General features: G+C 35.3%; 1 protein-coding gene across 5 annotated transcripts in view; it reads left to right on the forward strand.

Moving 5' to 3' along the window:
- The window catches only part of LOC113917567 (limbic system associated membrane protein), a 651,218-nt gene that overhangs the window by 332,153 nt on the left and 305,502 nt on the right, over positions 1 to 13,563 (forward strand). For all 5 annotated transcript variants that reach the window (XM_027585416.2, XM_027585415.2, XM_027585420.2 and 2 more), the window contains exon 2: positions 104 to 336. In XM_027585416.2, coding sequence (XP_027441217.1) covers positions 104 to 336 — 233 coding nt within the window. The remainder of the gene's footprint in view (positions 1 to 103; positions 337 to 13,563) is intronic.

Consider the following 13,563-nt stretch of genomic DNA (forward strand, 5'->3'; position numbering starts at 1 on the left):
CATATAATCATTGTTCTTGATTGGTCTTGTTGAGGGCAATGTGGAGAATGAATGTGGATGCAGGTAGGACTGAGGTTCTAACATTGTTGTTCTGCTCTGCCAGGTGTGTTGTAGAAGACAAGAACTCGAAGGTGGCCTGGTTGAACCGTTCTGGCATCATTTTTGCTGGGCATGACAAGTGGTCTCTGGACCCTCGGGTTGAGCTGGAGAAACGCCATTCTCTGGAATACAGCCTCCGAATCCAGAAGGTGGATGTCTATGATGAGGGTTCCTATACTTGCTCGGTTCAGACACAGCATGAGCCCAAGACCTCCCAAGTTTACTTGATCGTGCAAGGTAAGAAAAGGTGGGATAGATGGGTGGTAAGGGAGGGGTGAGAAGCAGAAAATAAACACGATGTACAAAATATTTGCAAAATGCTTTCTGAAGGAAAAGAAAACTTTCAAATGCATTATTGCATTTAAGTGTCTATTTTCTCTCACAAAGGACAGACTTAAAATAAGAGGACTAAGGAGAATATAACAAGTGCCACTGTGAGCCAGTACCCTTGATAGGAATATTGTCTCTTAGCCCTGAATATAAAAGCACATAGCAAAGCCCATATCTATTGAATAGGTTGGAACAGGGTAACAAGAACACACAGAATGCTTAGAACCACGTGAGGTGCACTTTATCCGCTGTTAGGTACTGGATCCTTTGCTGAAGGCTTGATTTTTATCTTCAGCATAAAGAATGTTACTAATTATCTGTTTTTATGATAGTAAGTGTTATTTGGAAAAAATAAAATTTCCAGAGGCCTTGACATCCTCTCAGCTGACCAGCTTTCTTTTCTTTTTTTTTAAATTTTATTGTATTATGTTATGTTAATCACCATACATTACATCATTGGTTTTTGATGCAGTGTTCCATGATACATTGCCAGCTTTCTTTTTAAATTGTATCTCCATTTAATGGTATGTTATTTGTGAGCAAATCGAGTGACCAGGATCTGCAAAGTCATTGGGGACAATCTGCTTCTAGATTGGGGTTCCCAAGGTCACATCTGAGTCATGGTTTTATAGGATGAAAACCCTAAGTGGCATACGCATGCCCCAAACTATAGCTCTCATTGGGTCTCTTTCCCCATAATTGCAGAATGAGAACAAAGCTGATCAGCTGCACAATTTTATTGCAAGCAAAGTCAAACCACAAGCAGTTTCAATCCATTTATCAGGAAAGATCTAAGCACTAACAAGTATTAGGGCTGTTTTCATGTATTCTTGATTTACAATTTTATGTAAATTAAATGCAAATTAGCCATGGCCTTAGGGCTTCTGTCAGGATTCCAATGCAGTCAGTGTATGGGAAAGTTTGACTGTAGCTTCTATTAATGTGTTGTGGAATTGATTATTGCAGCATTTAAATTATTGCTCTCCCAACTTCTCTGATTAATAGATAGAAACTGGAGTAAAATACATCAGAGACTGCCTGGTCCAGAGGTGGTTTAGTCATGTGACCTCTATCTTGGTCCATTTTTAATGGCTGACAGCTTCATTTTATTGCTTGTTAAAGGCATGTCTACTGACTTGCAAAGTTCCAGTCACAGTCCAGGCATAGAATGTTTTCCTTGTAGTTGAGTACAGAGTGCTAGAGCTCCATAACATGATACTTCAGGGCTTGGATCTCAGGCAGTCCCTTATAAATGTGTAAACATAACCAGAGATATGTAAACATGCAATTGGGTTAATTTACCAGCTCCCTCAAAAACACAAGTACGACATACATTCTCTCTCTCTCTTTCACACACACACACACACACACACACACACACACACACACACACACACACACCCCTCCCTCAAAACAAAAGAAGTTCTACCCCATGCAATGGCAGAAGGAGGGGAGGTAACTAGTTTTCTTAAAGCCCCTTATCTAATGACCAGCTCCATATTATATTATGAGATTACTACACAATTTTTTTAACAAGAATGAGAATTCTCTTTTTTTTAAGGTTTTATTTATTTATTTGAGAGAGGATGAGAGTGAGAGAGGCAGCACCAGCGGGGTGAAGGGCAGAGGGAGAAGCAACCTGTTTCTAGATGAGGAAACAGAAGTTCATTAAATTTAGGTTACATGCTCAAGGTCACATGAAGAGTTGAAGGAGTGAGTAGTTTGGAGCCAAGCAGACCAAGATTCAAATCTGTAGCATTTTCTACTGGAAGGGAAATTTGTTGTTATGACTTTAAAAACTACCATATTTATATTTAAGTCAGCTCTTAGCACCAAATGCCCCAAGCCCTCTCCCCTTTTTTTTCTTATTTATCTATATGCATTTTAGTTACAAACTAAATGTACTAATCCTGAGAGGGTTAGAGCTAGAAATAAGTTAGATCATGCTTGCATATATTTTCATGCCATGTTGGCACAAGGGAAATTAACTTAAATTTAACTAACATGAAGTTAAATTTAATAACTTCATATTAAGTTAAATTCAATAAATGAATATTAAGTGATGGAGAAGAACCTACTAAGTGCCAAGTACTGTTTATTCTGTTGGTAAGCCTTCAAGCTTCTTCTAACTGGTTTAAGAATTGAATTGACAAGAAATAGATTAAAAGGAGAAAAATCACATTTAATTTCATATATATGGGGATCCACATAGACATGAGATACCAAAGACAGGCAAAACGAAGTATATATATCATCCTGAACTAAAGAGAAAAGGCTGCTGGTCTGGGACTGCAAAGGAAAAGGAAAGCAATTCACAGGAAAATGAAGAAGAGTAAATGTTTGTGAAGCAAATGTTGCTGAGCCATCCAGAAACAAGGGGACATAGGGAGGACTTTGATTAAACAGTGCTTGCAAGGGTCCTCCTTATCTACCAGCTCTGGTTCATATTATAATGTAATTATTTATGGTGATGACTCTCTTGTTGGAGCAGGTCCTCTATCTAAATTCTTTTAAGCAGTTAGGGGTTAAGGTCAACATTTCTTCCTGAGTCTTTGGGCCTTGATTATTTTTAGCTCTAAATAATCTGCATGCCAAAGGTACAAATCTTGGGGCAACTCTTTATGAACCCCTACAGTTCATTTTCCCATTTGATTCTAATAATATTATTATTAAGTAGGTATTAATAACTTTATTATAAATAGGCAAAAGCTTAAAGTTCAGAGACAATAAGGAGCCTGCCCAAGGCTGCCTGTTGGCTTAGGACAGGGTTTCAAACCCACATCTGTGTGATTCAAGATACTATTGTATTTTTTTTTTTAATCTCATTGCTGTGGAAGAAAAAATGAACAACAAAGCCTATACTTGTAAGAGAGATGAAGAAAGGATCTTCTCCTCCTTGAGCCTAACTCATGAAGGCGTATTAAGGAGAAACTGCAGCATGCTTCACAGCAACACTTAGAGGGTTTGTTAAGTTTTAGATTGGTGGAAACTTCCCAGAATTTCTGATGAAATAGATCTGGAGACTGGGGCTGAGAATATGCATTTCTAACACATTCGAAGGTGATAGTGATGCCACCGATGCAAAGACCACACTTTGAGAACCACTGCTCTAAAAGAACTGTATACCTTAGGAACATCAGAAGAAATATTCCTGTATAATTTCATTAATTTCAGATAGTGTCACACCCCCAAATGCTCCTAAAACTAATCTCACTGGACATGAGACAGGAACAGGTAGATTGAAAATACCTTAAATTTCCACAGTAACATTTTAGGCCCTCTGAGATTGCTTACCTAGCCTAGTCCTGTGGAAAGAAAATCTCCTCTCTTCCCAAACTGTCCATTTTCATGTATCAAAGCTGAAAAAAAAAAATGGTTGCGACACAAAACTGTTCTAGGCTTCAAAAATCTCACCTGTATAAATTTTTAAGTATTTGTACCCCCTCATGTCTTTCATGTTTCACTTTCCCTGGAAGCCTCCTTTCCTTTTATATGTATTCCCACCACATTAGTGACTGTTTAACATCTCCAATATTTTCTCTGTTTTTGTCAGTTCATGAGGGTCGTTACGCGTAAAATATCCTGTGTTGAAATAAATATGCTACATGGTTCACTAAACTCAACCTTTAGCTAAATGACATCTCTACACACCTTCCTCGTGAGGTACACAAGTGAAAGTTTTGCATCAGCCAGTATACAAATCAATAATGATCTCACAAAGTCAACATTTTTGTTTATTGTACTTGTCAAAATGTAGATTCCTGAGAACCACTCCCAGAACAATTGAACCAAAGTCCCTGGAAACATAGCCAAAATTTGCAAATACATTGTGTTCTGCAAGGCAATTCAGATGCATGTGAAAAACCAAGAACTACTGTTGTAGGGATCTAAACCATTAGTGAGAGGAATTTGCTCCTGCCTGCCTGTTCATTTTCCTGTATGACATAGCATCAAATTGTATCTAAAGCCCTGTGGAGCAGGTACTAGAGCCTTATAATAGAAAAATAAAAAATAAAATAAACCTATGTCCTTATTGAAAACAGATGTTTTTGAGTGCTGGGAATAGTGGCCTCAAAAATGAGATTTTTTAAAAACTATAACATTAAGAATCTCCATGTGTATATGAATACGAAGGACACCCTAACATGACAGGATTTTTTAAAAGTGAATCTTATTTAAAAATATCTTATGCAGGAGCACCTGGGTGGCTCAGTCAATTAACCACCGGATTCTTGGTTTCAGCTCAGGTCATGATCTCAAGGTCATGAGATCGAGCCCTGCATCAGGCTCCGCACTGAGTGTGAAGTCTGCTTTAGATTCTCTCCCTCTCCTTCTGTCTGTACCCCCCCACTTGCACTCTTTCTCAAATAAATAAATAAATATATAAAATCTTTATAAATAAATAAATATCTTATTCACCATTCCTTGCAACATTTATCATATTTTCAAAATTTTATTACATTATTCTTGTGCCCAGTACTCATACTAGAATGGTAATTTCCATGTTGAGTCTTTTGTTCTCTTTTTATTCTATTCTAATTTGGTTACCATTGTTGTAGAAATGACCTAATCTGCTTATAATAACATTGGAGAACTTTAAGAAAACATTTTTGGTTTTTGAAATGTATTTCTAAATTAATATTTAAATTTCACTATAATATTAAAGAGAACCCCAGACATTTTTCTCACCACTGTGACGCAAGTCATAGATTCTGAGAATCTAGTACAAGTAAGGAAATTTATTGCTTAATTACCTTAATTAAACCAATATAATTATGGAAAAAATATGAAAGAGGGACTTCTTGTAAGATCATATTTGGCCTTTTATTTTTTCAAATCTACATGCCTAAAAAGCCAGATTTCCTGTACCTCATTAATTTAATTTATTTTTATTATTTATTTATTTTTTTAAAGATTTTATTTATTTATTTGACAGAGAGAGAGATAGGGAGAGCAGGAACACAAGCAGGGAGAGTGGGAGAGGGAGAAGCAGACTTCCTGCTGATCAGGGAGCTCAATGCGGAGCTCGATCCCAGGACCCTGGGATCATGACCTGAGCTGAAGGCAGACACTTAACAATTGAGCCACCCAGGCGCCCCTGTACCTCATTAATTTTAGAATATCCATATTGACTTACAATTGTTATTCTATAGATTCCCTTCTAATTTAAAAATTGAAAACTCAAATGTTAGGAAATACAAAGGTAATTTTTTTCACGAATACTGTCAAGAACTTATTGTTTCTAGGATTTAAATACTTAGAAGCATTTTAAGTCCTATTAATCATTCCTAATTCTGACCTGAATGTATTACCCAGAACTCCAAGCAGGTGTCTATTTTATCTCTCTTAATCTGTCTTTTCTTTCCTTCTTTCATTACTGTATTTCCCTTTTATCCCATTTTATTTTCCACAGTTTTAGTTACCCACAGTCAACTGTGGTTTGGAAATAGATGATTCTCCTTCTGACATATAGTCAGAAGGTCAATAATAGCCTAACATCACAATGCCTATGTCATTCACCCCACTTCATCTCATCACATAGGCATTTTATCATCTCATATTATCACAAGAAAAAGGGTGAGTACAATACAATAGGATACTTTGAGAGAGAGAGACCACATTCACATAGCTTTTATTACAATATATTGTTATAGTTGTTCTTTTTTATTATTAGTCATTGTTTTTAATCTCTTACTATACCTAATTTATTTATTAAACTTTATCATAGGTATGTATGTATGTATATATAGGAAAAAACACAACTCATATAAGGTTTGGCACTATCCATGGTTCTAGGCATCCACCACTGTCTTGAAATGTATCTCCTGCAGATAAAGAAGGGGACTATTATACTTCCTTTATTCCCCTTTCTCTTCCATCTTTCTTCTTTCCCTTCTTTAATCAGCATCATGTTGCACTGATTATCTTCTCAGTAACTTAACATTGCCTACAAAATTTCATATATAAAATATTTGTTAGTGCTTCTAATTATACTTAGCCTGGAGTTCTTCACATATTTAATACAATAAAATAAAGAATTTTAAATCTTCTTTAGTTGGATTTGATCTAGGCTTAATTCTGTTGATTATTGAAAATCCTAATGATTAACTGGAATTCTCATTTGGAGTTCATATGCTGAAATCTACTAATTTTCCTACTCTTCAGCTTAATTTTTCAGACAATAGTCTCTTGATTGGCTATTAAAAAGCCATGTTCTGACTTTAAGGACATCACTATCCACATCAGCAATCAGAGAGCTAGTGTAATAAGAAGAAGTGACCTTTAGGACTAAACTATTTGAGATTATTTTGTTGGAGAGGAAAAATTTTTATGTATCCTTCAAAGTTCTTCTTGAGATTCTTCTAAGAATCATATTGACATGAGACAAATTAAGAGAAAAACAAACAAAACTTTAATAACATGTATACCTTCTGTATACATGTGAGAGACCCAAGAATACTGAGTAACTCCCCAAAACGGCCAAAGCCATCACCTTAAATACCATCTTCAGCTAAAGACAAAAGGTGTTGGAGGTGGGGAGTCAGTTGTGGGAGCTTGCCAGGAAAAGCACAGTAAACAAGAGTTAAGATTGTTGTACAAAGCTAAGTCATTGCTTTCTCCACTGACAAGAGTTTCTAGATATTTAGAATCAACCCCCTCTTCCTGGTACAGTAAGGGAGACACCCTCACAAATGGACAATTTCCTTATAAATGTAAATGTCTTTTACAAAAGGATAACTTCTCAGTTTTCAGAGATTCTGTTATGTTTGCAGTTTTAAGTTAATATTCCACTTGTGGGAAAGACTTAAAATTTTATCTAAATCAAGCTCATCCCCCCAAAATTAATTACTGTCTCCAAGCTTTCTATATGTATCTGCAGTCCACCTTTTAGCTATCAAAATAAATCAACTATTTATGTCCATATACTTTCTATTCTAACTTGCATTTGTCCTTCTTGAAGTTGACAAAAAATAAGGGACTGAGAGACAAAGTTATTTTAGAACTCAGGGTTGGCTCAGTGTAAAAATCCCGACTCCATGAAAAGAAGAAAGCTACCTGAAGACAGAGACCAATAAATGATCGGCTATATTCAAATCTTGAATCATTATACCATTACAACAATTTTAACACATTATGGTCAGAATTTTGATGGTGATCAGGAAGAATTTGGGAGTGGGGATTTATTCCATTTTGGAACTGCATATGCTAGATGATTTAACTGTATCCAGTCTATAATTGTTTTCCTTAGACTTATATAATATCATATGTGACAACTGACAGATGGGCTAGTTTTTACACAGATATTTTACCTATCAAGATAAGGACAGCTACCCTTTCTAGTATTTTTAAATAATACTGTAATCTACCCTAAATTGTCATCATCTATAGCATTTATGTTTTCTACACATTAGCAAGAACAAATGAACAACCCTCCCAAAAGAAACCTGTGTACTCTTAAAAATATTAAAGGCAACTTTTTGAAGTCATATATTTAACAGTCAAGAAAGATATTAAATGTATATTAAATGTATATCAAAAATATATATAAATATATATGCCAATATACCAAGTGCTTTCATTGTTTTCAGTTTGCTCTAAATAGGTAACATTTATTTTTGGACAAGGAGATGTTTTGGGTTGTCTTTAAAATTTGTCAAGTCTTAGGTCTGCTTCAGTGACAAAGTATACAAAACATAATAAGGCCCCTTTCCTTGTTCTCAATCAAAAAGCTAACAGGCAAGCTCAAGTGTAGTGGAAAAGCAGCCCAGTCTGTGCCAGGGCCTACCCAAATGGAACACAAACACTACAGGGACCAGGGCTCACAAAAAAAGGATATCTGAGTGAGGAGGCAGTCACAGAGGATTAGGACCTTAGCTACATTCAAGAAAATTGAGAAAGTAAATATATTGAGGTTAATGATAACCAATTTTTCATTGCTGGGGAAGAAAAGTATAAATATGGAAAGGGGAGAGCTAAAATGAACTGAATGGTATTGGATCAAAATTGGAGTTACTCATGTTTATTCATGAGTCTTAACAGAAGATAGATGACAGATAGATGATAGATAGATGATAGATTAGATTAGATAAATGTATACATATGTGTATATTTTCTAGCCTTGCCTACTGAGAGGGCCTCAGAGCACTTATAACTCAGTAGAAGTGAGCATAGCTAGCATCCAGATGTTGGTTTTAGAATATCACTCTTAACATAGGCAGTAATTTCTTTGACATCAACCATAGCAACATTTTTCTAGATATGTCTCCTAAGGCAAGGGAAACAAAAGCAAAAATAAACTATTGGGACTACATTAAAACAAAAAGCTTTTACACAGCAGAGGAAACCATCAACAAATCAAAAAAGGTAACCTATTGTTGAATGAGAGAAGATATTTGCAAATGATATCCAAAATATATGAACAGCATATACAACACAACACCCAAAAAACAAATAATCTGATTTAAAATGGACAGGGAAACTGAATAGACATTTTTCTAAAGAAGATGGCCAACAGACATGAAAAGATGTTCGTCACCCATTATCAGGGAAATGCAAATTAAAACCACAATGAGATATGACTTTACGTCTGTCAGAGTGACTGTTTTCAAAAAGACAAGAAATAACAAGTGTTGATGATGATCTGGAGAAAAAGGATCCCTCATGTACTGTTAGTACAGTACATTGTAAATTGGTACAGCCACTGTGGAAAACAGTATGAAGTTTCCTCCAAAAATTTAAAATAGAAATACTGTATGACCCAAATTCTATTACTGGGTATTTACCCAAAGAAAATGAAAACACTAATTTGAAAAGACATATGCAGCCTTATGTTTATTACAGCATTATTTACAATAGCTAAAATATGGAAGCAGCCTAAGCATCCATCAATAGGCAAATGGATAAGAAATATGTGAGATATATATATATATAATATTATACAGCCATAAAAAAGGATGAGATCTTGCCATCTGTGACAACGTGAATGGACCTAGATGGTATTATACTAAGTGAAATAAGTCAGACTGAGAAAGACAAATACCAATTGTTTTATTGGGGTAGGAAAACTCTTGTACTGTTAGATGCTAACATATTTTGTAAAAATAAAATTATCAAAATGCTGTATTTTTGGTTTAAGAATGACCAAATCGTGGATATAGATGAAATGTATAAAACGCTACCACATGTAATTAGAATGCACATGATCTAGATTTATTTAAAATCATGGAGAAGGTATGATTATTCAACAGATGGTTTTGAATAACTAAAGAAAAAATAGAATTGTATTTTTACTGAAAAACCACTCATGAAAATTAATACCACATTTTTTAAAGACTTAAAAGTAGAAAATCAAGGAAAAGCTTGGGGGAACCATCAATAAATATGTACCATAAAAGAGTGAGGAGGACTTTCTTAATATAAAAGCAAGTGCAAAGAACACAAACAAAAAAAATGAATAAATTTGACTAGGTATATATAAATGTGTAAAATTAAGGGAAGTGATAAAGTGATTTTAAAATAAAATATGTAAAAAACAATGCTTTAATGTCACTGGTATATGATTACATGTCAACAGGTCAATAAAGGAAGAAAAAAATATCAATACAGAAAATAGGACTAAAATTCATCTTAAGGGCATAAAATCGCCAGTTTACAAAAGGACTCGTGGATATAGCAAACATATGAAAAACTGTGAAAACCTCACTAATAATCAAGGAAATGCAAAGTAAAACAGCAATAAATTATTATTTTTTTGGACCAGTAATACTGGGAAAGGGTTAACAAAATGTGGCTAGCCTGAATTGGCAAGTCAGTATGAAAATTGACACTTTTCTATCCCCCTTGTGAGAGTGTAAATTAGTGGAAACTTTGCTAGGGTATTGTGGGAATGTCTATCAAAGTTTTAAAACATATTTGTATCATTGACCCAGTAATTCCACTTCCATGAAAATCCTTTGAAATGCAAACAGATTTTTGTACAAAGTGGTCATCACCAAATTATTTTTAAAGAAAAGTATGAAAACCCCCTAAATATTCAGAATAAGGAATGAGGAGTTTAAATTAAGGTCATTTCCTAAGCAGAAATACGACTAGCATGGACATGAGAGTAGCTGCCAGCACTCAAACCTCTCCCCTATGTGTAGAACCTTTATCCTTTCAGTATTGGGGTACAGATATAACCCCCCAGTGTAAAAGCAGAAATCAAATGCAAACACCCTCAAAACTATGGCTCGGACAGGAGATCCAGGCCTTGAAACTTGTACCTGCCAAAGACTTGGAATTATTAATAGATATTATTGATACAAGAAACTTGAGACCAAAAGAGTCTATTTGGGTAATTGGTGGCACTTGTGAAAGTGAGTTTATATATGGCAATACCTCTATCATTGAGGTTTCACTAAGGCCTGGATTGAGAGCCATGTTGGCAATGGTGAAAGCTATAGCACCTCATGTTCAGATTTACCAGCAGTCATGTTCTTCTCATGATTTTTTGGCACTATTTTGGTTTTTGCAGGCTTCCCAGTGATACTGTGAGTTGCAGTGAGTTCCTCCTCTGTACAAGACAGCCAGAGATGTTTTCTCTTTCTTCCAACTAAAAACTCTTGAGTCACACAACTAAGCAGCCAGCCATTGACTATCATGCTTTATAAAACATATTATTACATGATAAATGTTTGCTATATATGGTTAAGTGAAATGGTAGGTTACAAAAAAGTATAATCCGTAACCTGAATTTTGTAAACTATAATAAATGCACACACCATAGGCACTCATACATCCACTGGAAAAAAAGAAAGAATGAAATATGGCAAAATTGTTTTTACAGTAGTTTTTTGAGTGTTTTCTATATAGGTAAATTTTTATGTTATTTTGTTTCCAATTGTGTGTGTGCGTGTGTGCTTGTGTATCATCTTTGGAGAATAGCTTTAAAATTGTTAAAATAATAATTATGCTTACTGAAAGGACAGACTTTTATAAAAATTTTCAGAGAGCACAATTTCTCTTTGGTGCCTTCTACCTCCATTTTTTTGTTTGTTTGTTTTGTATTTTTCTCCATCCTTCCATCATTCCCTTTCCTGAGTGCTTCTCTTTTTTTTTTTTTTCTTTTTTCCAGAGTAGAAGCAAACTCATAAAATCATCTATTCTAAAAATGATAAGGCCTTAATTTCATATGTCTTGCAAAGATACATTCTTTCTAAAGAGATATTATAAAGATAATGCTAAACACACACACACACACGCACGCATGCGCGCGCACACACACACACACACGCACACACACATTACAATGTCTTGGAGAGGAGGAACAAAAACAGAGATTTCATGTGAAAAGACCGTGTTAGTCCTCTCAGATTGAGTACAACTGTAGAATAAACAAGTTTTTGTATAAATTTCTAAGTCCTATCTTGATTTCAAAACAAAACAACAACAACAAAAAATAAAAACCTCTCTAGATTTTTTTGGATGCTGCTTTAATATTGAATTCATTTGCCTATCTATCCAAGCTGGAGCCCACAGTCTCACATTTAAGTGGTCTCCTTCTTGGCACCCTAAATTCAAGTCTATTTGATTTTATCTTGTTTTGACCTCTTCTGTCCCTAGCCATGGGCTAACTCCATATTCTTTTTCTCTGTCTTATCTAAAGGTTGCTAGGAAATGGGATATCATAACATTTTATTGAGTACCCTATGGAGTCATGCTAATCTCAGCTGAGTCCTCATGCTTTCTAGAAATCTCTGTTCATCACTGACGGATTTTCAACTCAATTGCCTAAAACATTTTTTCCTAATCTTCCTTATTCTAAGTTTACAACCTTCCACTGTTCCTCTTTTTAAAGTGCCAATCTGTTTAGAATTTTTTCTATTTATGCTCTTTAAAAAAAAGTCTATTAGATACACTGCTAATAATTCTCTCTCTCTTTTTTTTTGCAATCCCTTTTCTTCTTATGTCCTGAAATAATGCCCTTAGTGTTCTGTCTCTCAAACTATGTCAACTTGAAATGTTTTAGTTGTATGATCTTATTTCTCTATGTTTCATCAGAACCATCTGTGCTTCTCTTTCCTTTTCAAATTCTGTCCATTGATGACCTCATCTTTAATGTAACATCTGTACAGTTTTATTCCAAGGCTTTGTTGCCACCCTTTCCATTGGCGGGGGGTGGAGTAGAGAATCCTAGTCCAGAAATATTTCATGAGCATTTTTTTCAATCTACCAGCCACTCCATGTTTATTGTGCTCAAGTCAAAATTAACCACTCCCTCCAAAGCATCTCCCCCTCTTCCTTCTGATTTCCTTTTTTTAAAATATTTTATTTATTTATTTGAGAGAGAGAGAGAGAAAGAGGTTGAGAGAATGAGTGGGAGGAGGGGCAGAGGGAGAAGCAGGCACCCTGAGGAGCAGGGAGCCTGACGCGGGACTCGATCCCAGCACCCTGGGATCATAACCTGAGCCGAAGGCAGACACCTAACTGACTGAGCCACCCAGGTGCCCCTCCTTTTTGTCAATAATGGCACAATTGATCTCCCTGAAAAAAAGACTATTTCTAACTTTTCATTCCCATCTATCCCAATCTATTTCTTCCATTCAATCAGTCACATGTTTTTGTGAATCACGTTTTCTACATTCTCTAATTTAGTACCTCTTTCTCATACGTTTTTCAAGAAAAGTGGTATCTCTTCCTCTTATCTTTCTGTATTCTAAATTGGCCTGAATATCACCTCCAGATATTTGTGAAATATAGCTCTGATATTAACATTCCTCATCTCAAAACTTTCAACTTCTCATAACTGTGCACAGAATAGTCTAGTTCTGAGTGATTTTTCCTCAACATATTGTTCAAAACTACCCTCTTCTTATGTGCGTACTCTGTAACCTAGATAATTAAACTCTTCCCCAAAATTGTGAAAGTAGAGTTAGCCAGGCATGTAGTATGAGAAAGAGGATTCCAGGTGGAATAAGGCATGTGGCCAGTAGGCTGGAACATGATGAGCAAGGAGGGATGGGAGACAAGAGGAGGCTGCAAAGATACACAGATCCTTGCAAGGTATGTTAGGGTTTTATTTTGCTTTGGTTTTTGGAGGATGTGTTTGGGTATTTTAAGTGTGATGGAAATCAATTGAAAATTTTAAGCAGGGGA

Source organism: Zalophus californianus, chromosome 1 (genome assembly GCF_009762305.2).
Source record: "Zalophus californianus isolate mZalCal1 chromosome 1, mZalCal1.pri.v2, whole genome shotgun sequence".
Classification (NCBI taxonomy): Eukaryota; Metazoa; Chordata; class Mammalia; order Carnivora; family Otariidae; genus Zalophus; species Zalophus californianus.